This window comes from Pundamilia nyererei, unplaced genomic scaffold (genome assembly GCF_000239375.1).
Source record: "Pundamilia nyererei isolate P.nyererei 1_Seehausen unplaced genomic scaffold, PunNye1.0 scaffold00291, whole genome shotgun sequence".
Lineage (NCBI taxonomy): Eukaryota > Metazoa > Chordata > Actinopteri > Cichliformes > Cichlidae > Pundamilia > Pundamilia nyererei.
This window is the reverse complement of record NW_005187692.1, coordinates 351689-378307: the sequence shown is the minus strand read 5'-3', so window position 1 is coordinate 378307 and position 26619 is coordinate 351689. Positions and strand designations below refer to the sequence as shown.

Here is a 26619-nt window from a genome sequence, read left to right as displayed (position 1 = left end):
TAAAGAGGTTGGATACTGTGTACCATTGTGCTTTACGTTTTATTACTGGCTATGGAAATCGTGTACATCATTGTTCTTTGTATGCTTTGTATAACTCTTTTACTCAGTGTGATTGTTTTTAATGTAATTTGATCTGTTATTGTATATTTTACACATGTTGGTATGGGATATTGTATTTGTTTTAAATGTTATATACTCATGTGGTATGTGTATTTTGACTTTTGTTGCCATGATGCCAGGTCTCACTTGAAAATGAGATTTTTAATCTCAATGAGATTTTTACCTGGATAAATAAAGGACTAATAATAATAAAAATGACATCATCGCCTAATTTGCATAATTGGTCATGCTGATGTAATTGTAACCTACGCTGTTGGAGAGGGTTAGGGTTACTTTATGTCTCTTCCACATCGTGGAACATTTGTCGCTAGTCGCTCTTTAGAAAAAAAGTCGCTAAGGGGGTCTGAAAACTCGCTAAATATAGTGACAAAGTTGCTAAGTTGGCAACACTGTGAATTTCGTGTTGTGCGCATGCGTAGAAACAACGGGTAGGATGGTTTGTCAGGTGGGATGGATTCTCAGAACACCGGAAGTGAGCGTGAAGACGAAGCGGCCACGGGCAAGATGGCACGGAGCGTACTGTGTACATGCCTCGGTGTGCTTCAGCTAGGCAGGAAAACCGCGCTGCTGTCCGGTGCTCGTTTCTACTCGCAGAGCGAAGCGGAGCCGCTGACACTGAAGCAGCAAAGCGACGGAATAAGGTGCAGCTAGTTACCGTATCTGGTCCCTTATACAGATGCACAACAATTATGGAGCAAGACTTTCACAACAGCAGTTTGTTGTAGTGATCCGTACAGTGCCTCAGTTTGTGTGTCAGACCAACACGTACACACAAAGTACACTCGGGATGAATATTACGTCAGTGAAAAGCGGTTAAAATGTCTGCTATTCTGAATTGGAAACAATGGGGAACATGTTTTCAGGTTACTGGTTTAATTTAAATGCACAAAAGCTCGAAATCTGAATTTCATGAGCAACAACGTGAACATTATACTGTCTGTCTGTCCAGACCATTTTTTTCTGTTTTTCTCCCGTCTTCACCCACTATGATGTCAACACAAAATGAAGTTTTTACATTATGTTTTCATGTATTAAGGAAAAGTTCTCCAAACGTACCTGGTCCTGTGTGAAAATGTATTTGTGTCCTAAACCTAATAACTGGTTGTGCCACCATTGGTGCAGTGACTTTGTTTCTCAGCTGTTTCTTTAGATCATGGTCATCAGGCTCTATTTAAGTAATTTCTCCATTCAGCAGGTCTGCTGCTATTCAGACCTTTCTCTAAAATTATAATTTATTTGATTATCTGAAACATTTAAGTGTGACAAATATTCAAAAATTAAGAAATCAGGAAAGGGGCAAATATCTATTTACGACACTCTACCTCATCACCTTCAGCAAAATCAAAGATGGGAAATAAAAGAAAGGAAAAAAGGTGGCAGACGCCTATATATACAGAATCATTTTAAAGATGATTTCTGTAACCTTGGTGAAAATTGTTCTGAAATATGTTAAAGAAATATATATTAAAAAAAATTTCTTCTCATCTTCAGGAGAATAATACTAAACAACCCCAAGAAGAGGAATGCTTTGTCTCTGTCCATGCTCGAGTCTCTGCGAGAGAACATCTTAGCTGATGTTGACAGCGAGGATCTCAGAGTTGTCATCCTATCAGGTTGGTGTTTGTCTATTACGTGTGTGACAGAGAGAAAGCCAAATGCCAGTCTGACCTTGTTTTGTGTATTTCAGCCAAAGGTCCGGTGTTTTCCTCTGGACACGACCTGAAGGAGCTGACATCTGCTCAGGGTCGAGAATATCACACAAAGGTGTTTCATACCTGCTCAGAGGTTAGTTAGTGTTTCTCTGTCTTCTTGTCTTGTCATTCACTGAGACGTTTATTGATAATTTTGTGAATTAAAATGTAATGAATCATGCCATGCATATTGAAACAACTGCAAAATAAAAACAGATGTTTTCAGACAGTTTATGTGACCAAAAAGCCAAATTTGCTTAATTTAAAATAACATGAAAAAGAGACAAACTTTATATATAAGGTGGACTTTGTTATCAAAACCACTGATTGCCCTGTCAAAGATCGATCTGTCCACCTCAGCTTCTTTGGTTTGTTTGTTTTGTGTTTTTACTGTGACTGCAGCTTACATGCTGACAAATCACTGTACTGTTTGCTTTGTTACAGACACTCAGGTACAGTTCTGGTCACAAGTTTCCGTCCATTCATCGTGGGCATGAATGTCATGGTTATTTTGAGCTTTGAGCTGAATTTCGCAACTTGTGTAAATCCATTATTCTCCTTAGAACAATTCAAAGAAATCACTAAAAGTCCCAAATGATGGAAACATCAGATCTCCACATAAATATAAATATGAAGGAAAAACGTTTTAAATATTATGATTTGCGTCCTGTGCTGCAGGTGATGACGCTGATACAAGACATACCTGTTCCAGTGATCGCCATGGTGAACGGTGTTGCCACAGCAGCCGGATGCCAGCTTGTTGCCAGTTGTGACATCGCTGTGGTGACGGAGAAGTCCACCTTTGCTACTCCGGGTGTCAGCGTGGGTCTGTTCTGCTCGACGCCGGCGGTGGCCATTGGCAGAGCGGTGCCGAGGAAGGTGAGGCGCTCCTCCAATTATTTTTGGTTTTATAGTTTCATTCGATGGAAACTTTTAGATTTTCTTCTTGTTAGGACTTAGAAAAGTTCGTTATTCACATGACATTATGCGAAAGATCAAGATAAAATCAGAAATGATCATAAACCGAAGTCATTTAAAAAAACGTCTGCTTTTTAAAGGCTGTTTTTTGTTTATTCTCATTAATAATCAATTTTAACATTTTTGTTTTGTGTTTTGAAGGTTTGAGTAATTACAGTCACTACGAGTAAATTAAAGGTACACGAGGTCCTTTTTAAATCTTTATTTACACCCTGTCTTAGCTTGGTCTAAATGAACATCATGAAAATTATTCAACAGAAAAGTTCTCAGTTAAACCCTGTTTTCTATGAGGCACTCATGAAAAACAGGAAGCTGTTCTCTGGGGTTTATCAATCTGTCATTCAGCTCTGAATCACTTGAAGTCAATATCACTTTTGGATTTTGATTCTTCTAAGAGGACACGTGTTCAGAACATGTTGTCTCTCTTTGGATCTACTCAATTGTGAACCAACATCCTTAGTATTCTAGTATTTAGCTCTAATCAATACACACCTTCCTTTCCTTCTTTTAAACAGGTTGCTATGGAGATGTTGTTCACAGGAACTCCCATCTCAGCCCATGATGCTTTGCTCCACGGTCTGGTCAGTAAAGTGGTGCCGGAGGAGCAGTTGGAAGAGGAAACATTAGCCATCGCCCAGCGTATCTGTAAAGCTAGCCGACCTGTTGTAGCCCTCGGAAAGGCCACTTTCCAAAGGTGAGAATTTACAGTGTGTAAACTGACAGACGGTTTCCATGGCAATAATTTCATAGGAATTAGTGATGGGATTTCCGGTTCTTTTTAGAGAACCGGCTCTTTCGGTTCGGCTCACTAAAAAGAGCCGGCTCTTTCGGCTCCCAACCGGCTCTTCAGGTTGTTTTGTTGGTTTAATTAATTTATTATTAACAATAATATGAAATTATGCACAAAAGGAATTACTAATGTAAAAAAAGAAGTTTTATTTATATATGTTTCTGTATAAATATATACTGTGGCCCCTACAGATAAAGCACGTACAAACTCCAAAACACATTGCTGACCTTTCAAAACAGAGCTACCTAGATCACATCACACAATTGAAAGCATGTGTGTATTGTTTGTGTATTTATACACAAGCACTCATATATATTCAAATAATTAAAAAAAATGTTCATTTACCTGTTACTACCACACACCAAATCCGGTCGTACGTGTTTTGTCTTTAGGGGCCACCGTAAATATACTTTTATTTATTCACTCCACATAAAATGTAATAAATAAATCATAATACAAAAACCAACTATCTACATTTTAACTTTTAACTATTTAAATTTTCAGCTTTTTCCTTTTAAACAAATTAAAAGTGAAACAACACAAAACACTGCAAACCACAACACAATTAAATATAAATTAAAATATGTGGTGTTTGTTTCTGTCTGTTTCCTTTTTAAGACAAATGGCTCAAGGTCGCGATGCTGCGTATGCCACCGCATCAAAGGTGATGGTCGACAACCTGGCTCTCAGAGACGGGCAGGAGGGGATCCGCGCCTTCATAGAGAAACGCAAACCAGTGTGGAGCCATAAAGCAGAAAAAGCCCACGACTGACTGAGTTTTAGCAAATTATACAATGATCATGTGATTAATATTGACAGGAACACATGATTAGCACTCACTGGTGAGTTGAGTAATTACCACCAGCCTTCAGTGAATGTGTCGGCTGTGCTGTTTCATGTTCTCTGAGGATTTCCTCCTGTTCACCGTAGCTAAAGATGATGATGATCCATTGTGTGCCTTAAATGCTGCTGTGAGAGCAATGAGAAGGAAATACACTGTTGACTAAGATGGTGGATAAAAAAATTGACGTAATAGATAAATGCTGCTTTCTGTCCAATTTTATATGGATTAAATGAGGTTAAGAATGGAAAGAGAATCTTAATGTTGAGATGAGCTACATCTAAGCTCTGTTTGCTAGACTGTAAATCCTAAACAGAAGCTGAAGTTTGGATCTTTGAGCAAAATTACTTTTTTTTTTCAGATCCTAGTTTAATTAGTTCTGGATTTGTAATTAAGTATAAGATTATAAAAATTAATAGTCTTGACACAAAACTATAATATTATAATTCAATAAGCTTGTTGAAATACAACACTCTACTTCAATAGCTTATAGAGGTATGAAATGTTGCCAGTATTTCAGTAAAAAATTAATAACATAACTACAGCATAAATCTAAAAAATGAAGTATTTTTAGGGATTTTCTTTGTCCTGTTACACATAATCCTCACAATGACTGACGTTAGTCCATCACCTTTTATTGTGCCAGCTTTTTGTTAAGTGGTGTTTGCGTTAGTTTCTGTTGTTTTGGTTAAAAGTGTGCATTAAAATTAAAACTCTCATATGGATTTATTTACGCAAAATTTAAATCAAAGTGGTTAAAATGAAAACCTTGTGCACAAAATCAATGTGAGGCGTCATTGACACAGAGAGCAGAGCAAGACGTTATCAGAGTCCAGCTTCGCTCATCATTCTTGTTTTCTTTGCTGCTACGCACACAGCAAAATCAGCAGTCTTAAATTAGAAATGTCAAAATGCAACGACTCTATCAGAGTTTATAAAACACAGTTGTATTTTAAAAATTATAGCTGACAGAGGCGGTGGCTTACGACACCAACTACCTGCCATCTATAATCCAGTGCTGAGATCCCTTCCCAGACACCTTAACGCCTACTCACATCCTGGGCCATTTGACCTCAGGAAATCACATGACGGGGGGCTAGGTTTCACAAGGAGCTCATCCGAAACCTTGGCTGATTGTGACCTACACCCGTTTTCACACCTTGGCTCGTGTGATTAGGTAGAGGATAATTAGGGGGTCCATTGTCCGTCTTGGGGGGACACTCCACCATTTGACACTAGAACTGAAGAAGCTTCTCTGATGAGAGGTGAAACATCTTCAAGCATCTTAAAGAAGTCCAGACGCTTTTTCCCCAAGCTCCTTAGACTACGCTGACCTGGATGACTGAGAACCTTCACAAACAACAAGTTACAATCCAAAAAAAGGGAATTATATATTTCATATGCATTCTAATTCTGAGTTTATTTATCAATTAAATAGAGTAAAATATGCACACTTAAATGTATAAATAATGCTCTTTACGGCGTAATTTAGCCTGTAGTGTTAATCTCATATAACACTACCCAGTGTTGGTCAGTGTTAAATCCTGACTCAATTTAGAGTCAATTTAACTCTGGAATTTCAACTCTTGTGAAAGAGTAAATTTAACATGGTGAAAGAATGTCCGGAGTGTAGCCCTGTCCGAAATTATTCAGGTTTAGAGTATAAAGGAAAACGGGGGGAAAAGTTCATGGTTATAAAAGTGGTTAAAATATATAAAGTTGATAAAAGGTTTAAAAATCATATGCTTGGTTACCAAGGTACTTCATTTACAGTTGTTAGAGTTCAATGAATAAAAGGATTTCATGATTTAGAGTTAATTTATATGCTGTGTCCAAATTCAGGGAAGGGTTCTCCGAAGAATCCTACCTACGTGACGTAGGTAGGATTCTTTGAACAGCCGAGTAGGATGGGCTTGAGAAGCTGGCCTTCGTTCAAGTCTGCCCTTTATTCCACACATTTCTGGTCGTTCACACCACAGCACGAAAACTGAAAAATGGACCAATAAATGATGCTCAGTGTGTTGTGTACTGTTTTAATTTCCGAGGAGCTACAAAACCGGTATAAACGTCGCTGGTATGTTTGGTACCTTAGGCTCATCAGAGCCAGTCATATCGAGGTAAAATAATCTACCCTAAACTACACGCATTTAGGAATTACATAGCTAGTTTAACGGATAAGTCCTTATTTTTTTTTTTTTTTTTTACTTAGACCTGGTTTAATTCTGGTATAGAACCAGTCGAATATTTGTATATCCAACTGCAGCTGTCAGACCATAGCAGGGGTCACCAGCCTTTTTAAAACTGAGAGCTAGATAAAATTGTAAACAGCTTGGTTCATCTCCAAAAGTTGATTCTGTTCATCTGGACGTAGCGTTTTGTGGGAGAAACGTTTCGCCACTCATCCAAGTGACTTCTTCAGTTTCAGCTGACTGCAGGTTTCCCCAATCTTATAAACAGTGCATTTGCATAATGACTGAAACCAGCCCACTCAGGGAACAATGGGCTGGGAGGTCAGTTCCTTAATCATAATTATGCAAATTCTCATGACCATTGATCAACAACCACTGACCAAAACCCAGAGGGTTTACTTTCCTGGATAATTGAGAATGCATCAAGAAAGCTGGTTCATCTTTAGTTATCTGATAATAACAATTCTATCTTTATAAGCTGTCTTATCACAGGTTAATTTTTCAAAAATATTAATGATTTAAGAAAGGAAAGGGCTACATGTCAACATCCAACTCTTTATTTCTATTAATGTCTTACTTCGTTCCTACCTGATTGACATGTTTAGGAATTATGAGTGATTGGCACACTGTAGTGGTAAAAGTTGCTACCAATCAAATTAGGACATCGTAAAGTTAAAACAAAACACAACTGACTGTTTTATATTATATCTAATATATATTATGTAATATATATATGTGCCACCAGGGACTCCTTTAGGACCATCGCATTCAGTTTCAGAGTCCGTGTGTCCACGGTGTGCCAGATCACCCCCCAGGTAGCAACGACCATCTGGGACTGTCTAGTGGGCGACTTCATGGCTGTACCTTCAACTGAAGACTGGCGGTCCATCGCAGAGGGATTCCAGGAGCGCTGGAACTTCCCTCTCTGCTGTGGAGCTCTGGATGGGAAGCACGTCCAGATGAAGGCACCCCCCCAACTCAGGATCCATGTTCCACAAATACAAGGGAACTTTTTCAATTGTTCTCCTTGCAGTTGTGGATGCAGGGTATCGCTTCCGCGTCATTGATGTTGGGCGATATGGAAGGTATTCTGGCCAACTCCACCTTTGGTCAGGCTCTTTGGGCTGTGACTCTCCATCTGTCTCCTGACCAGCCTCTACCTGGTGGAGAAGACCGTGGAGCCCATCCCCATGTCTTTGTGGCTGATGAAGCGTTCCCGCTGCGGCGGGAGATCATGAGGCCTTTCCCTGGACGCCTCCTCCCATTAGAGAAGAGGATCTTCAACTATCGCCTCTCCAGGGCCCAGCTGGTAGTGGAGTGTGCCTTCGGTAACCTCTCCTCACAGTGGAGGTTGTATCAGCGTTACATGGAGCTCCGTCCTGAAGTTGCGGAGAAGTGTGTGAAGGCGACGTGTGTAGATGTTTTTTGTATTTTATAGTTTATTTATTACATTTCATGTGGAGTGAATAAATAAAAGTATATTTACGGTGGCCCCTAGAAACAAAGCACGTACAAACTCCAATCTTCTGTGTTACCTGGATTTACATCAGTGTAAGGGACTCAACAAAAAACAAAGTGTGCAGGTGTGTTTTTAATAACGTTACAGAAACTACAAAATGACAAATAAATACTTTAAAGTTACACTTCTTTCACCATCTAGGTCACCAGCAAGCCATTTAAGACAAGTGTCAGGGTTAATATTGGGTTCCCATGCACCTCTTTACCTAATTATCGGTTTATTAAATATTGACTGCATTTTTGTGCATTGCAAAATGAAACGCAGATGACAGAAAAGGTGAAAAAGTAAAAACTTGTAGTTTTAACAGGTTCTCGCTTTGGCAGCCAAAATTTTTTAGCCTTGTTCATCAGCGCACATGGCATTTTACAACGAACCGTCCACTGTTACAGAGATCTTCAGTGCCACTATCTTTATTGGGACGTCACACCAGGTGCTAATGTATGGAAACAGCCTGTCAGTGAAGCTGTGTGTGAAGGTGTGTATGTGTGTGTCTGTGTCAGAGTCATAAAATGACAGCTCTCCTCTGTCAAAGTCCAGCTGAAGTCTGATTCTCTTCGGGTTCCTCGTCACTTGCACGTCTGACCCCGGGTCTAATGGCGACAGTATTTTGTATTCACCACCACAGAACATCAGCCTCCACAATGCAGGCCAAATGACTCCTTTCCTCTGAAATGAGTCTGTTAACACTCCCAGCACGAAGGCCGTATTGTCCCCAACCTCCACCTCCCAGCTGTGAGAGCCCGAGTCAAAGCCCTCGGAGCTGACAACGGAGAAGAAGTGATCAATCTTCTCTGGATTGTCAGGAAGCTCCTGGGTTTGCTCTCCCTGCCTCACACTGGTCAGATCTTCAGACAGGATTACGCCTGGATGAGCAGTGTTTGGATCCAGGATCACAGGACAGTAGGAAACCATCTCCTTCATCTTGACCCACACATTGAAGCTTAGGTTGCCCACATGCTGGGCCACATCTACCTGTGCTCCCGAGGCGAGCTCTGGATCATCAGGAAGAGGTTGCTGCTGAACTCGTTCCACTGCAGCTCTGTAGTTCTGCAGAAATGAGACATTACCAGCTCTCAGCTCATTTTCTGTATCTTTAATGGTGCGGTAAAGTGCTGTTATCTCTCTGCTCAGAGCCCCAATCTTCTCCTTCATCACTTGACTCTTCTGCTCCTCTTCCTCCCTCAGTGCAACCAACCTGGCTGCCTCCTCCTCTTCTAGAAACTGGTGAAGCTTCTGGAAGTGCTCCTTAATGCTCCTCGCTGTGCTTTCAGCCTGAGCTCTAATATGCTCTGCGGTTTGATCACATTTCCCTTTAACCTCACGGATGGCCCTCATTTTCTTTTTCAGGGGTTTTAATGAATCCTCAAGTTTTTTCTTGTGGTCCTGAGATGCTTCATCAACAGACTGGAAACGGTGGTTTCTGTGAGCTTCTTGATCTGTGCAGTATCTGCACAGTAGCAGCTGCTCATCCACACAGAAGATGCTGAGTTTCTCAGAGTGCAGACTGCAGACGGGCTCAGAGGCTCGCTCCTGTAAGAAAGCCTCACAACGCTTCTTCAGCTCAAAATAAACAGGTGGACACTCCTTTGAAGACTTCCTCTTGCAGACCGGACACCCCAAATCATTTTTGTTTGCCCAGTATTTCTGTAAACAGTCATTACAGAAGCTGTGCTTACATGACAGGATGACTGGATCTTTAAATATATCTTTGCAGACGGGACACGACAGATCTTCCTGTAATTTAGACGCCATGTTGCAGTTAGTTCCTCTCTATACTGTCAAGTTACTTTCACTTTCCTTACGAGCCTCCTAGCAGCAGGTACAGTACATTGCCAATGACAGTATTCACAGTATTCCCTGTGGTACTATTGCAGTCTTTCCTCACTGCGAAGTCTTGAATTTTGCGATAAAGTGTCGTCTTTCATCCGTGCATCCTCAGCAGAGAGAAAAACAAGTTGCTTCCTCATTTCAAAAGAGGGCAGGGCTTCCTGACCCTTCCTGTTACTGGCCAGATAGGAAATGGTTGAGTGGCAGTCAAAGAAGGAAGCTGAGGAGCTGAAGTCTGTATGTAGTATTTAATGTTTATGTGACACATAAATAGAGATTTTTGACATACATGTAAAAATACTATCAGATGATTTGTTTTTCTTCCAAAATATTTGTAAATTAAGATCTTTGGCTCAGTGGTTTGAGTTTTGGGGATCTTTAGGTTTTCTCTACTCTTGTATTTATTTTTATTATGGTTCTATATTTCGTATATCTTCTTGTTTTCATGCTTTCTTCAGGTTCGTTCTGTGTTTTGGGGATTTATGTTCCCATAGCTCCACAGCCTTGTGTTTATGTTTAACTTCTGTTTATGATTTTATTGAATCTGGGACTTTGGTTTCTTCACTGCTTTATGTTAATTATAAGTTTGTTGTCCATCTACTGCCTCTGTCTGGCCTCAGTATTAGTTATTTATTTTGATAGTCTCCTGTCTTGTGTGCTCTGGGTTTTCTTCTGCTTCTCTATCTCAGTCAGTTACGACACATGCTGCGTGCTCGGTCTCTTGCATTTAGATCAGACAATGAGATAGAGTACAAAGCTGCGAAGTATGGACTGAGGAAAGCCATTACAGCGGCTAAGAGGCAGTACAGAGAGAAGCTGGATGGCTTCTACTCATCGTTCTTTCCTCAGTCCCATCCTCTACACCCTGTACACCAATAGGGATAAAACCATACTGAAGTTCGCAGATGACAGTGATTGGTCGCATCACTGGAGGGGACGAAGCGGCTTATAGGAGAGAGGTGGCCGGTCTGGTGTCATGGTGTGGGGATAACAACCTCACCCTCAACACCGATAAGACAAAAGAGATGATAGTAGACACGAGGAAGGAGAGGAGGCCTCACCAGCTGCTGTTTATCCGGGAGAGTGAAGTAGAGAAGGTGAGCAGCTTTAGATACCAAGGCGTCTACATCACTGAGGACCTAACCTGGACGTTGACACCACACAGCTGGTCAAGAAGGCTCAGCAGCGACTGTATTTCCTGAGGAAGCTGAGGAAATTTGGTATGTCGGCCAAGATCCTAGAAGAAAAGCTGATCTTAATCAGTGTATAAACTGCATTAGTGAGTTTGTTATATATTTGTGAAAGACTGTCTAATTATGTAATCTTTTTTAATGGGTTTCTGCATTTGCTGCTCAGTGACAGACACCACCATGAATGAAACCACATTCATGTTTTGCATTTGCATCGTTTGCATACATAAGTATTTATTCTCAAACAACACAAAGACAATCATACATGAAAAATACACAAATCAGTACCATACGGTGAATGACTGCCATGACTTCTCATTAGTAGTGATTGTGAACTTAATTAGAAAATATTACTTAAGCAGTGCGTCTGCCCTTACAACAGCCAGGTGTTTTTGCGTACTGCTGTTGTGATAATATAGCATGCACGGTTTGGACAGATTATGGAAATGAACTGGAAACTGGAACCAAGCGGAACAAGCAGAGATACAGTGAAGGCAAACATGTCAGTAATGCTGATGCGACAGCTGGTTGATTTCACATGAAACTATTTGTGGTCTCAAAACTGCCAACAGAGGATTGAGCTGATGGTGAAGGATAAAGAAGGACTCTGAATGAATCACAACACCTTTGCAGTAAACAGTAAAAGTGAACACATCCCAGTCTTTTCCCCCTCTGCACAGTGCACACCATGGCTACAGTAAATCTACTTCAAAGCTGGAATAATCTTTTATTTTCACGAGACATTAACATGCTGATTTTTAAAATAAACCATTAAGGTACAAAAGGTTCAATGCAACCTCTCGTTTGTCCAGAGTGAAATCTTCAGATTGCTTTCTCTGTCTGCGGATCATTACAATAAGTGGAACACATCAGCTGGGTCAGGGAGCGTCTCGTCTTCTGAGTGGAGAGAACTGGTGACTGAAGTTGAGACCAGGCAGGTCACACAGACAAACACAAAGGGTATTGTGTGTGTTTAAGAATATACTATTGCTGCTATTCTGAGTATCTGATGTGCAGCATCATTGAGATAAAGGCATAGAATTGCTAGTTTAGGTTAACAAAGAAAACGGGGGGCAACGACAAGAAAGACGGATTTAGACAATCTGCATTCTTTCTAATGGCCAGCAGGGGGCAAATCCTTTGGTTTCAGAGAAAAGTCCAGCTGAACTGAAGTCTATAGAAGTGATCCTGACTTCATTAGTGAGCTTAGTGAACACTTTCCTGTTAATTAATAACTTTCAGAGCTTATACAATACAACATGACAGTCATTATATAAGTTAAGGACTGATTATGGTCACCGCATTGTCATGTCTCATCCACAGCTCTGTTTTACAGTGCACAGGCATTCAATGTATTTTTCTAAATGATAGGGGAAGACGAAACCTCTGCATCAGTGGTGCTGGTGTAACTTAAAACCAGAACAAGCAGGAAGATTATCTTCCTATGTGTAATCTGTGACTCTCTGAGCTTGTGTACTGATGCATCACAGAAGTGATGGTCAAACCAATACAGTCGTCTGCAAACTGCCTGATCCATGTTTTATCATCCTTATGGACTCTAATGAGGACCATAATGTACAGAAGGAACATAAAACTTATACAAGTGATTGAGTCCAAAAACCCAAAAGAAAAGTGTTTACTGACGTCAGTTTTAAGGCTTTAGCCAAGATCTGGGAGCCAGAGGAGTAGCCCCCTGATGGCCATGAGAAAGAATGCAGGCTAAAGCCACTTTTGAAAGTTTTAATTCAATTTTCAATTCAATTCAATTCAATTTTATTTATATAGCGCCAAATCACAACATAAGTCGCCTCAAGGCGCTATACCGTAGTGTTTCAGAATGAAAAGCGCTGTATGTCATTTAGAAATCAGTTTAAGCTCACACAACCAATTCTGCAGTTTCCATCCGTCTCTTATCTGTTTTAGTATCTGCTTTCTGGGTTTCTGTCAGCGCAGAGGAATGTTACTTTAACTGCTTAGAGATCACAAATGTAATCTGAACAGGACCCATTTTAAACCATGAACATAAACACAGGGAACATTAACAGTGAACGTGTCGAGACACAAGTCTAGTTATGCCAGTGAAAAGAAGAAGAATGAGTCCAATCAGAGAGACAGATGCACCAACACCCAGGATCTTCCTCCCCACCAGGAAGAGCAGTGGAGCCAGCAGACGGTAGGCCTCATGTCAGGTGACGGCGTTCAGGTTCTGGCCTCCATCGGTTGGGGTGAAGAACTGGACTTTAGGCACGGCGAGGCCTGAGTTGTTCCTGCGGAGACTCCCGCTGCTTCCTGCACCTTTGCGCATGGAGTTGTTGCGTCTCATGGAGTTGCGCTTCCTCAGTGAGTTCTGGTGCGAAAGCTCACTCTTCTGGAGGGTTTGGATTAAGATGGACGGCTTCTCGTCCAGTTCTCTGGCACTGCAGCATGGCGTCGCAACCTGCAGGAGGGACAAGAGAACATTTTGCGAACATCTCTTAAACCAAGTTCACCAGTGGGAAGAGACACTGACCCAAATCAATGTTTTGCTGTGATTGATGGTGATAATGAACAAAAGTCCACCAGGATCTTTTTTGTTTTAGCGTTTACCTTGACTGTGTTGCCAAATTTGGAGTAGTCGACAGAATACACGCCCTCCTCCTCTGTTACTATGGGAACGAAGCGGTGGCCCCACTGGATCTCCTCGGAGACGTAGGAAGTCCGTGCCTGCGTGGTTATGCCCGTCGTCTCCACTACTCCCTCCAGGATGACAATCACCTCCAGGTCGCTGCACTGCAGCTCCATGGCTGACAGGTCGTACAGCGGGCTGAGGGCAGAGTGGGGGGAGTCCAGGTTTAAATATCAGAGTATGTCAGAGTATGTGCAGGTGATACATGGTTTCTGTTTTAGTTGTTTATTTAAACTTTAAGTCTGTGTTTGTCCAGCAGGTGGCGGTAGGGCATAAACGAGTCTCATCTTGTTATCTCACACTCTTACACTGTTACTTTTATGAGTTTTCTTTTTCCAGTGATTAACTTTTAAAAAGAACTAAAGGTAAAACAATTACTTTGGATTATTTTTAAAGCAAAAGCAGCCAAATGCCAATATTCTCTCCTCTCTGCCATTTTCTGTTAATCATAAATCAGCCGAGGGGCTTTCTGGTTGATAACACATCACATATTATCTGTTTGTGTGGACTGTGGAGAGCGCAAAGTGGGGTTCAGTCAGGTGTAATAAAGCCACAGCCTCCGTGATGTGTTTCTGGACCTGTTTTTGTCGATGATGTGGCAGATGATGAGCGGGGCGAGGAGGAACAGGCTGTTGCTGCCCACAGCGCTCTCTGTCTGCACGTCGATCTGATGGATGGGGATCACCTCCCCCTCTGGTGTGGTTGTCTTCCTCACAACCTGCAAGCAGACGAAGTGTAGTCCTAATTAACTAACAGCTCGATTAAACCTGAGAAAAAATTTGCTTTTGAGTGAATTCTGAAGTAATTAAAAACCAACCACATTGTTAGACATATTAGACTTCATATGTAGTTGATATCACCCAGGGCCTGATCCTGTTCAAGCCAAGTCCTTCAAATAAATCTTGGTACAACCTCAATTCATAACTCTACTCAGCTGTTCTCACCAATCTGCAAAATGTTGCATATACAAATTGTGGAACAATTTCAGAAGAAAAAGGTGAATAATTAGAATATTTATTTTTCTATGTGCAGTAAATAAAATCAAAAGATTCAGAGAATTTGGAGAAATCTCTGCGTGAGGAATGAGGCTGAGAATCAGTGCTGGATGCCCGGCACATTGCATTAATGCATGGGCTCTGGTCTGCTGAGCAACTAAAATCCTCCATCAGACTAGAATCAGACATCATTCCTGTCCCGAAGGTCTAGCAGTTTCTCCCCAGATGATCCCAGATGTTTACAGACTGTAGTTAAAAGAAGACAGTCTTTTCCAACTTTTTTGAGACATCCTATCAAATTAAAAATGAGCTCATATTTCTCTTATATTTTAAAATGCCACATTTGGTAAGTTTAAACACTTTCCGTGTCCACTGTGAATAAAATATGGATTTATCAGATTTGTGCACTTCACATAGCATCCCAATATATTTGAAAGTGGGTCTGTAGATATTTGGGTGAGATAGCGACATCGAGGTAAATAGAGTCAAGCTGAAGATTTCTCCTCTTGCCCCTGTGTCATTATATTTTTACTCCAGCCCCTTATTTGAGCTTTCCTTCTTACTAAGCTACTTGTTGCTTTATTTTGGTAGATACTTCAGTGATTAGAGAGGTGGGGTATCATCTGAAGTGAAGAAAAGTACCCGGCTGATCATTTCTGCATTTTTGTAGTGAGTGATTACTAAAGTTGTGTTACATGAATAAATGTGGGTAACTTTCTTAGACTGGAGGTGCTCACGGAGATAAAACTGCCACAACAGCTCGACCAACAGATGAAAACTTAATCTGGTTAAAACGTCTTTCACATGTCGGTTCTTTATTCATTGAAAGAATAAAAAAAAAGTCGCACTTCAGTTTGTAATAGATGCAACAACTCTGATCAACAAGAAAAAAACACTCATGTAATAAAAGTTTTTCTTGTGTTTTCAATAATTCATTTTGATGTTCTGATGGTTTATTTGTTGAACTTTTGTCTTGTTGTTACCTGGAAAGAACTTACGGACCAAAAGTAGATCAGGAAAGGAGGAATAACATTTAATAATACACATTTTTAAACCCACGTTTGAGTTGCTCCGTATCTTTTAAAAATGTGAATATTTCACTGAAACTTTAAACAGAATTATTAGAACTGATCCCAAAGATCATTTTTAAAACGCATTATCTTTTGGCTAAAGACTCAAACTAAAGACCCACCTGTGACTCTGAAATTTCTATTTCAGTTAACTGAACAAAAACACAAAGTATTTATTGTAAAAAGATCTCTTGCAATACGTTCTAGGCCCACTAGGGGGCCGTGGCCCACACTGTGATTGGTAAGGGGAAGATTTGGGAGAGGTCTCATTTATATGTCTTAAATCTTTGGATTGTGGTGCAGTGCTGTTTTCTCTTTTGTTTTTATTGTTTAGTTATGATTTGTATTTATTTTACTTTGTGTGTTTCTTCTGATTTTTCATCTTTATTTCTATGTACATTTTAAAATGAGTATGTGCAAAGCTATATAGGCGTATTTGCAAAGTTTACACTTTCTATTAAAAAAAGTGGCAGCTGACATTTTAGAGCAGCAATTAGCTGGAAAATGTCTCAGATTCATGTAGAAAAACACAAAAACATATGTTGAGCGAGTTTGATTTTACTGGTGGTTAAAACGAGAGGCTCACCTGTAACCTGACGGTCGCTCCAATGATCATGCTCTTCCTCAGATCCCCGATACGAATCATGAAGCACAGCCGGTTGTTCCGGACTGCGATCACGGCGTGGCGGCTGAAGATGAGCGTCTCTGCCCGACGGTTCGACTGAGCCGTCTTCATGAAGATACAGCCTGAGGAGGTAAAACTCGGCAAGGTTAACCTGAGCAGGTGCGTCTATGCACGCATCAGTACTTATAGGTCAGAATGGAACAAAGCACCGCAGTTCTTTTAACATGCCAAGAGTCAAAATGGCTTCACTGCCAGTGTTTGAGCACAAATGAAGATGTCATCTGAACCCTTTTTCTTCAAGTTAAAAATGAGTCCTGTAACCTATCTGACCCGAGAGTCAGAATCATACATAATTAAAAAGAGGGCAAAGGGTCAAGCACTGTAGAGCCAGGCTGCTTTAAACCCGCAGGTCAGAAATGTTTTATGTTTCTTTTCGTCTCTTTCAGGAGAAATTTCACTTCAAAATAACTCAAAGGTGCTAAATTTAAAGACATCCAAAGTGCTTTGCTTCTCAAACAAAAGAAAACACTTTATCAGATATAGTTTTCTGGTATACTTTGAGCCCAGACCACCACAGCCTACCTGAGCACTGTTGCTGACCATGATCATCTTTTTATAGCCACACCGCATCCATGCTTACAGCAGGAAAATGTTTCATGCCACAAAGTTCAAATCTTAAACTGGTTTCTTTGACATGACACTGTGTGATGCTGTCATGTAAACATGAAGCAAAAGTCTCAGAGAAATGTTTCCAGCAGCTTGTGACTCTGTGCATGAAGAATTAAAGCAGCCCTGAAGTATAAACAGCATCCAAGGTGACAAAAACTGAGCGAGGTTGATATTTCTGTCTTATTTTAACCATCGATTTTCTGCTGATCCTTTTAGGTTTGAGGTAAACATTTCGTGCACCTTACCCAACATCACAGCATTGATGATGAGTCCCACAATGTTCTGCAGGATGAGGACGGTGATGGCAGTGGGACACTGCTCCGTTATCACACGTTCTCCAAAGCCGATGGTCACCTGAACCTCGATGGAGAACAGGAAGGCTGATGTGAACGACCTGCAGAGGGGGAGACAAGTTAAATCAGATATTCTGGGGGATAAACTATTGTGAAATATTCCTCTGGTGCTGCTGGACCTATCGCTTCATGGTTGAAATGAGCTTCACTGTGAAAGAAACAATGTAAAACCAGAAAAAAGGTGAAATAATTATTTTAGTTCAGCTCAGTTCACTCTTTTTCATTGAGGAGCACTGCGACAGCGCCACCTGCCTTCCGCATCCTGAATCGCAACCAATTTCATGCACATTGGGCTTAGCCTCTAACATCCAGGTCTTCATGGCTGATCGGGGTTAGGGATGGGGTCACAACCACCAAGCGGTCAAAATGCATGTGAGATACTTGATGTGTAAGGTCATGTTTCAAATTCAAATTTTTATTCAGTTTGATTAAACATATTACTAAAATGCACCCTAACCTTGGATGTCATTTATTCACATACATGTTGGATGTTGAGAAGTTAACAGGAAGTAGAGTTGCGGTCTTCAGATCAGGTCTGGTCAAACCCTGTTACTCACGACATTTGCTCCCCAACTACTTTTCCACAAGACTAATTCGTAAAGCAAGAAATGATGACAAACATAGAAAAAAACAGAGCTGACCTCCAAAAATACTTTTGATGTAATATTCATGAAGGTCTTTTAATCACTGGTGCGTCAATATTGAAAAGCACGTGAACAAGTCGATGTCCTGCAGTTGAAATTCAGATAAGATAAAAGTGCAGACGCTTCATCAGCAAATTCAGAAGAGAAAAATTTTATGTGAAAAGGTTATGATGATTATGATTATGAGATTTAGGGAGTGTGAAAATAAAGCAGTATTTCAATGGAAGATGGAACCGCCACCTCAAGTGGTTCCCGACAATGGATTCTGATCATTTCCAAGAAAGAAGCAAAAGCAAATTTCCTATTTGCCTTTCTGTCTTCTCCTTCCCTGTGGTAAGGATTCATGGGGGTGAGGGTGGATGCGCTAACATGGAAGTGCCAAAAAACTTTTCACCACATGCGATCTTTCTGCTTCTGCTCTTTTATTTGCCTGAAATAAACGCAGCAGAAGTTCTCTCATTCCCTCTTTTTTCTCTTCCACAGTTTAAAAATGGAGAATGTTGGCGAAGAGAAGAGGAGGCGGGTGGGAGCTGGGAGGTTTGGATCAAGTGCAGACGGAGACAGAAAGAATTTCGACAGAGCAAAACTTGACGAATTTACACCAAACACACTTTAACAACCTCGTTTTCTTGGAACAGGTTACATGAAAGCACTCAGGCTTTTCCTTACTTCAGATTTTTTACGCAGTCGGTCATGTTTTCACGCGTAGGGTCCAGGTCTCCGTGCGCAAATGCCACCAGCCACCAGCTCATGGCGAACAGCAGCCAGCTGCTGACGAATGTCGTGGTGAAGATGACCAGCGTGAAGCGCCATTTAAGGTCCACCAGCGTGGTGAAGACGTCCTGCAGGAATCTCCCCTGCTCGCGGATGTTCTTGTGCGCCAAGTTGCACGAGCCGTTTTTGGCGATAAAGCGCGCTTTGTTCACGCGGTCCCTGAACACCGGCTTGCGGGGCATCCGGGAGACGAGCCCCGGGAGACCGAACTCCTCCGGGATGATGCTTTTCCTCGCCAGCATCTTCTCGTCTGCTTTCCGCTCCCGATGGCAAAGAAAACAGTCCTCAGTGCGTCTTTACGCACGGACGCAGCATGCCCACCCTCAGGGAAACGCTCAAAGACGAACGAGCAGTTATAACTCCGTCGCCTTTCGGAGATGTTACGGACTGAAGGCAGCGCGCCGCCTCTGCTCTGAGCCTGTGAGGGCTGGGACGGTCTCCACTCTGCTGTTGACGCACTTCCAGAGTCAAGACCCGCTCGGATCAGAGCGCTGCTGCCTTCAGGCCCCCCTCAAAGGCAATGGGAAAGGGCAAAACCACCGAAACAGCCTGCTTTGGAAGGCCCTAGAATCTTTTTATCTTATAGGGTTTGTTTTTGTTTTGTTTTTTTTTTTACTTTTTTGGCAGTTTTTTAAGCACTAAAACAGATGTCTCTTAAGTTCGGTCATTGTTTAACCCACTTCATCAAGAATGTGCATAAAGGGCTAATTTAATGCATATAAATATCAAAGAAACATGGAAAACAGTGAAAAGAAAAGTCGTGAAATTTGGACCATTATTTGGCATTTTACAGAGGGGAGGAGCTACTCTTGTCTGTAATTGTAGCTCTTACTCAGGTTGGAGGCGGTAATCCTAACCCTACCTTCATTTAATGGAAGCCGAACAATCGGACCTGCAGGGAACTTTAGTTAGAGCTGGGCACAAAGTCAGCACTTTCCCTGCTAATCTACATCCATGAAACCAATCAAACTAGACTCAGTTGTCTTTAACTGTCTATAAAAACCTTTATATTTACCCGTCTTTTTTATCCAGTTTAAATTTGTCAAGCCACAGGTGTTCTCCAGGCAAGCTAAATGTTCCTATGGGACAACCCCATACAGCTATAGGATGGTTGAGAGGTGGGTGTCGGGTAAAGTAAGGGCAAGATTTCGATTGTGCCGCTATAATTCATGCAGGAATGACTCTTTGAGTTCAGGTAAAACAAAAACAAACATCAGCTGTTGATAAAAACCAGTGTCCAGTTTGACTGGTTTTGTGTTTCAATCTGTAAACACGTCTTTTAAAATGAACACAAAAGCTCAACAAGGAAAAGTTTATTAAGAACAACAAAAAAGAAAAAAAACCACCTGACGGCTCTCATTTTCATATATTTTCTGAAATGTGTGCAATTTCCTAGTGCATCTATTTGGATTTATTTTAGAAACAGTCATCAGGGGGCGCCATTTAGCAATTTATCACATCTAGTATTGAGGGTACCGTGACTCCTGGCCTGTGTCCTGAGGTAGGAAAGGTCAAGAGTTTACAGCCGTGAAAGCAGCCCAACAAAAACAAACAGCCTCACGTCACTCAAGAGCATTTTATTGTTATTACAAGTGTAAAAAAAGAAAGAAATCAGGCGCACATAATAATAGCAGTTTAATATATATATATATATATGTTTAAACCCTTGGCTATACAGGCTACTACATACAGAATGTACATACAGAAAAAAATGACCATCTCCAAACTGATCTATGAGGACGATGTCAGCATTTACGATGCTCTCTGTTAACAGTCAACTTCATGAAAGCAAGTAAAGCTCTCTGCATAGCTCCGACAATGAGTTACATGCAGTTCCCTTACATTTCCACCCGTTCGCTGTTTTTATGTACTTGTTTGTTCCCAGAAACTAAAACACACGTGAAAACTGTTCGAAAAGAGACATTCTTTGAGTGAAAAAACCTGTGCAAAGTGTAACGTGGAAAAATGGCACCACTGCTTTTTTGCTCTCGGTGTAAAATGTCAGCTTCGAAGACAAAAAGTGATTTGGGGTGTGAGAGGATGAGTTTACAAGGCAGCCGTGTGCAGGTTCAGAACAGGAGCAGCATGGAAGCACAGCGAGGAAAACAAAGGATTTATGAGTGTGACGGTGGCCAAGAGCATAAAAAGTGCTACTGAACGAGGATCAAAGAACAGGAAGAGCACTCGATCGCTAACAGAGGAGACGGACGAGGACTTGGAAGAACTGCAGGGACAACAACAAAGACATTCAGTGTTACAGTTAAAGCTGTCAGGGGAAAGAAAAGTGCAGGCGAAGCTTGTGATCACCAAGTGTGACGGTAAACCTCACGTGTCATCTCGTTGTGTTATATTAAAACAACTTGTAAAATGAGAGAAACCACAAAGTTCAAAAGCTTAAGTGACAACTTCTTGAGATGAAACATGTAAGATATTTAAACAAGAAAAGGCGGAAAAATCATGTTTGGCATTCAACACTGTACAGTACAAAGTTTCACATTTTAGTCCAAAAGCAAAGTAAGTCTAATGAATATACAATAATATAAAGGGACAATAGCACCGCTCCCAGAGAGGTTAGAAAAGATATTCCAAAGAAATGCACTGAATGCTGAGCTGTAACTACACATTGTTGTGCACTGAAAATATCACCCAAAAGCTGAGACCTTGGCTCACGAGTATGATTTATTATCACTTAATTTGAGACCCGTAAGTGTTGGTCAGTCATTTTTATGTTTGAGAGCACAGGAGCGGCAGCGCAAATGGATTCACTGTGATGGCAATGAGCTGGTTTCCTTTGGGTAACATTTATATTTAAGACATTTTATATATTCAAAAAGCCTGCCTATTAATTAAATAGCCATTCATTGATATGCATGTTGCGTGTGTTTTTAACTACAGAAAGGGACGACTTCTGCTGTTTATATATGAAAACTTGCATTGTAGTGACAGTGACAAGGAATCTTGACTATCTCTATTATTTGAAACCAACAGAAGCAAGAACCATCACTAAATTGCTTATTAAATCTCAAAATGATTAAAAACACAACAGTTCCCAAGCACATTATGAAGCGGTTCCATTTCCTGTCCCACTGCACAGTGAACACTGTCAGGCACGTTTCTGTGGCATTTTTCTATTATTGTACATTATCTTGTGATGATGAGAAGTTTTCTTTTATCTGGGAGATAACAGTCATAATTATGAGATACTGTCTCCCAAATATTTTTCTTTCAATGCAAAAGAAAGGACTCTGGCATCTCTGCTGTGTGTTTGATTCTTTGTCCACAAAACCCTCCAAGAGCATCAGAAGTCGGGCAGGTAAACTTGGCTCACAGGTACATCTCCGGCCCCCAAAGGTTCTTATCTATGTCAGATATTGTGATGCCATTACATTGCCTAGCAACCACCTATCAATGGACTAAAATAACATTTACACATGTACAACAGCTCACAACATCATCCTACAGTTTAAATTTCAGGAGACCTGATCCACACAAGTTGAATTATACATGCCGAGCGAGAAACCATCAATAAGCTTTTTTAGGATTTCAGTTAGCCAACATTACAACTTTTTTGTATAGATGAAAGAAATGATATATCAAATGTTCATTTTTCATTTTTTAAGGTGGCTTATGGTTATGAAGATGTATGTAAAATGCCTTCATAACTCTCCATGCAGAGACAAAGTGTCTACCTCTAACAGGATTTCCAGCAGAAAATGAACTCTCCTAGTTTAATGGACACTTTAAACAAAGCTCCATGAAAACATTAAATCTAAATCTACTACACAATGCATTGCACAGAAAACAAAAAGTGTTAGCTAGGACTTCCGAGGAGAATCCAATCAGTCTGATAAAAACAGTGAGTGTGTTAAAGTTTCATTATTTAAAAATAAAAATATATAAAAACATGTTGATATCAGCCCATCAAAGAGATGGAGCAGTTCCCATATGCAAAAGCTCTTTTTTTTTTACTATATGGACTCCTCTTTATGTTCACCTTGTGAATGCTAAATTTCACTCTCTAAAATTCACTCTCTCCTATGGGCTCTAATTTGGTTTCATCTGATTTATTACCAATGTTGCATTATTAATGTGCAAAATAGAGATTGATGTAGCTCTAAATTTCAGCCCCTAGAACTGATTATTAAGTTACTGCAAGTTACTGCTCTTCCTCAGTAAAAAAAAGAAAAGACATCACTGCCCTCTCAAACATCCATGAAGCATCTCTGGAGTTAACGGGAGGCATGCTGGGTATCTATTGTCCCCGAGGATAAAAAGTTCAGCAAAGCATGACCGCAGACAGACAGCAGGTTCACTGGCTGCAGGCCGAGCCGTGACACCTTACAGTGTTTGTACTAATGGAGGCATAGACGTACAACTGATAGAACAGGGAGGAAGGAGAAGTAGGCCAGAAGTAGAGTATCCAGCCTTCACTTGGGAAACTCCTGTTGGTATTTTGTGACGTCTCATTTTTGGCATCTCGTGAAAAATGTCAACACATGTTCAGTCAAAGAACGGCCACAACAATCAGCTGTGTTATTTATCATTATAAATGCATTCTTAAACTGGTTAATAAAACCATATGATTCCATCAGCTTTGTCATTTCTATCAGTGTTACCTCTATGGCAGAACTTAAGGTCAAAAAGTAGAGTAGAATACAAAAGGGTTGATTTAAAATCCTTCCACTGCGTTATTCAGAAAAATAATGGCCAAAGAGCCAACAGTCATTTTTAAAAAGGATTTTAAATACATTTAAAAATTCTTCCATCATTATTATTGCATAATACAGGTGCCAGTCAGTATAAACAGAGGTGGTGCATGATCTAAAAAGTAACAAATATTTTACACAAGATAATTAAAGTCTGTAAAAATTCTATTAATATGAAACAACACTTCTGTTCACTCTCCAACTATTAAATCTTTACATTTTACACATTTCACAGCCTCAACACCTGAAATAAAATCTCAAAGCCATAATTTATATTTAATAAACTGTATGTATTTCCTACTGTCTACAAATCCCATGAAAAGACCAACAAACATAGCCTCTGTCTTAATACTTTAACCTAAAAACCTTTCAAATCCATTTAAAACGGTGTAAAAAAAATGTGTTAAAAAGAGGTAACAGTGCATTTGTTAAGGCAGGTAATCCATATTGGGTGCTCTCAGAGAGATTTTATATAAATATGGTAGTTATAACAATAATGATGTCATGGCTTTAGCATTATCTTGACATTTTATGGAGCCAAAAGCTATCAGCTAGTGCTTATTAGCTTGGTTAGAAAAGTGCATCCACAAGTTTAATCAAACATAGAAAAATCTGCTCATCAGATCCAAAAGGTGCCAAAGCCATAAACATGGGTGAGATGTCTAGTTCTAGTTCTAGTATTGCCTAACTTTAAACATATATGCAATTTAAATGGGTCGTATAGTCCTAGACACCTATCATATGGCCAACTTTGATAGTTTGATTCTTGGCTCATTTAGTCTGCATGTCAAAAGTGAGCGAGATGCTGAACTCCAAGTTGCCCCTGATTCATTTGTTTTGTCAATAGAATTGAAGATTTGCATTGGAAATGTTGACTTGTCTTGGCAAGTTGTGTCTTACTGCCAAAACCAACACGTTTCAAAAGGAACAACTTTTACTTTGAAGGTGAACAGTCGTCATTTACCGTCTTCATCACATTCCTCACAGTTTCACTGCTGCACAACCTGCAACCGCAGCAATCTGATACAGACCAAAGCAACCACAGAGGTTTTCAGTGCAGCTCCGTGCTCCTCTTTCTGGCCGATTTTACCTAGCAACTGCAGGCAACCGATCTGAGATACACGTTTTTCATCAACATGTTCATTTCTTTTGTAAATTTAGACATTTTGACACAGGATCTGTGGAGATTTTTTCGAAGCCAGCATCAAGTGGCCACAACTGCAGTTTTTAAGACTTACTTTTTTGTATTTGTGGTTGCATTATTTAGTGTACATATTACATATTTTATAGTAGGTTTGGTCATTCGTGGGATTTACTGGCAATAAGAAATGAAATAACTTTGCTTTTTATCAGTTCTTTATTAACTATTAACTGTTCTCACTATTCTTAGTCTTAGAGCACAGGAAAGATATGCCTGGCTGCCCATTTTGATACTGTGAGCTTCACAAGCATCATATTTATTGCTTATTTTCTTGTTTAGATCTTGAGAAAAAGTTGGAAAAATAACTTTAGATTTTCTATGAGACAAGTGAGAAAATATATTCATTTGTAGTTTGCATTGGCCATTCATCACATATAAGATATATCTTTATTATTTCACTTTCCAGTCCAAATGCTAGTAATGTTGTGGTTTGTGTAATTGGGTTTTCTTAAATTCAAACAAAATAAAAACGGGATGAACCAACCGATGGACTCATTGATTAGCAAGCCTACCCAAAGCACCTTCTTTTAATTCCTGACTTCTTTAGTACGACTTCTTAAACCCACTGACTGACAGCTGACCCTGTCTCCATTTGGTGAGTGCACAGGGAAGCTTCTCCTCGTAGAAACAGTATGTTACTGGCTTCCCTGCAGTGGGGTATTCTCTCAGAGGGCTGTTCACCTCAACAAGAAAGTAATTCAGGTAAAAAAAATACAAAAACAAAAAAACCCAAGAAACTGAGCAGGTTGTCAGCCGTTGGGTCCCGCGTGTCCTACATGTCAGCTTTGACAAACGAAGCAAACATCCCGTCCTCCTGCTCCAAAAGCGTCTCAGGTTTGTCGTACTCCATGATGTTGCCTCGCTTCATCACAATGACCAGATCAGCTGTTAGGATGGTGTGGACACGGTGCTGGAGACACACAGGGACGACACAAAACACAAACATAATAAGTCTAAGTGAAATGTTTTGTTTTAAAAAAAATTATAATATGTTTTAAGCTAGTTTTGTTGGATCAAATGAAGGATTTGGTAAGAATTTTATAGACTGGTCAGCTGCTTTAAAAATTAAAATATGCGGACTCTTCACAGTTTTGGAGATGATGTTATTCTTTTTGGAAGAAATGTCCAAAGACCCATTTTATTGATACAGTCCAATTTTCCAGGAACCTGCTGAATGAGATGAATGTAAAGCATCTGAACCAGTCAGCTACTAAAAATACAAATTCAGGTTTAATTCTAACTGAATCCCTTCTCAATTTTTAGTTTGGAGGACAAACAATGTCACAACACTGAAGACTGTCGTCAAATTTGCACTGCATCCACAAGGAATATCTTTAAAAGAGCATGTAGTATTTTCTTGTACCAACCAGGCTGTCAGTGGCAGTAAAGCTTCAGCAGACCCAGAGTCAGACGTCAGCTGTGACTCAGCCAGGAAAAGAAACAGAAACAGGCAGGAAAATGGAAGAAAACAGGAGAGACCGAGAGTCGGCTGAGCCAAAGTGGTCTGTGTTGATCCGGGTCTACTTGTGAGTCCTCACTAGCACACTGAAGAGGCTCTCCTCCTGTGCTAGCAGGTTGGGACCAGAGTCACTTTCCACCAAGATCCCTGAGGAGAAGACCAACACCTGCTCGGCATCCAAGATAGAGGACACACGATGCTGGTGGCAGGACAAAGGGAGATGAAGGAGGACAACAGAAAATGTAGTAGATGTAGTAAAAAAGAAAAAGTGAGAAAACAAAAAAGAAAAGGAAGGAGGTGGGGGGGGGGGGGG

General features: G+C 40.4%; 4 protein-coding genes across 10 annotated transcripts in view; 1 reads left to right on the top strand and 3 right to left on the bottom strand.

The window, feature by feature from the left end:
- The first annotated feature begins 579 nt into the window (after positions 1-579).
- echdc3 (enoyl CoA hydratase domain containing 3) lies at positions 580-5410 on the top strand. The gene is made up of 6 exons (XM_005750870.1): positions 580-761; positions 1612-1733; positions 1808-1905; positions 2490-2690; positions 3305-3483; positions 4198-5410. The coding sequence occupies exons 1-6, from the start codon at positions 625-627 to the stop codon at positions 4349-4351; spliced, it is 891 nt and encodes a 296-aa protein (XP_005750927.1). The 5' UTR covers positions 580-624; the 3' UTR covers positions 4352-5410.
- Positions 5411-8125: 2715 nt separating this feature from the next.
- LOC102209330 (zinc-binding protein A33-like) lies at positions 8126-10272 on the bottom strand. The gene has a single exon (XM_005750869.1). It carries the CDS (start codon positions 9878-9880, stop codon positions 8492-8494), a length of 1389 nt encoding a protein of 462 aa, XP_005750926.1. The 5' UTR covers positions 9881-10272; the 3' UTR covers positions 8126-8491.
- A 2697-nt stretch (positions 10273-12969) lies between these two features.
- Positions 12970-19406, bottom strand: kcnj8 (potassium inwardly rectifying channel subfamily J member 8). Its single transcript, XM_005750868.1, has 6 exons — positions 18836-19406; positions 17415-17563; positions 16462-16622; positions 14389-14528; positions 13732-13948; positions 12970-13582 (listed from the first exon to the last, which is right to left on the bottom strand). The coding sequence occupies exons 1-6, from the start codon at positions 19180-19182 to the stop codon at positions 13331-13333; spliced, it is 1266 nt and encodes a 421-aa protein (XP_005750925.1). The 5' UTR covers positions 19183-19406; the 3' UTR covers positions 12970-13330.
- Positions 19407-20593: 1187 nt separating this feature from the next.
- Positions 20594-26619, bottom strand: part of abcc9 (ATP-binding cassette, sub-family C (CFTR/MRP), member 9) — a 73842-nt gene continuing 67816 nt past the window's right edge. For 5 of the 7 annotated variants that reach the window (XR_001290603.1, XR_001290602.1, XR_001290605.1 and 2 more), the window contains 2 exons: positions 26215-26505; positions 25694-25757 (listed from right to left, as the gene is read on the bottom strand). Coding sequence is in view for 2 of the 7 variants with exons in the window: in XM_013915355.1 (XP_013770809.1) it covers positions 25620-25757 (138 nt within the window). In the remaining 5 variants the exon portion in view is untranslated. Of the gene's footprint in view, positions 25758-26214; positions 26506-26619 lie in introns of all 7 variants that reach the window. The other 2 variants (XM_013915355.1, XM_013915356.1) reach the window with 1 other exon arrangement.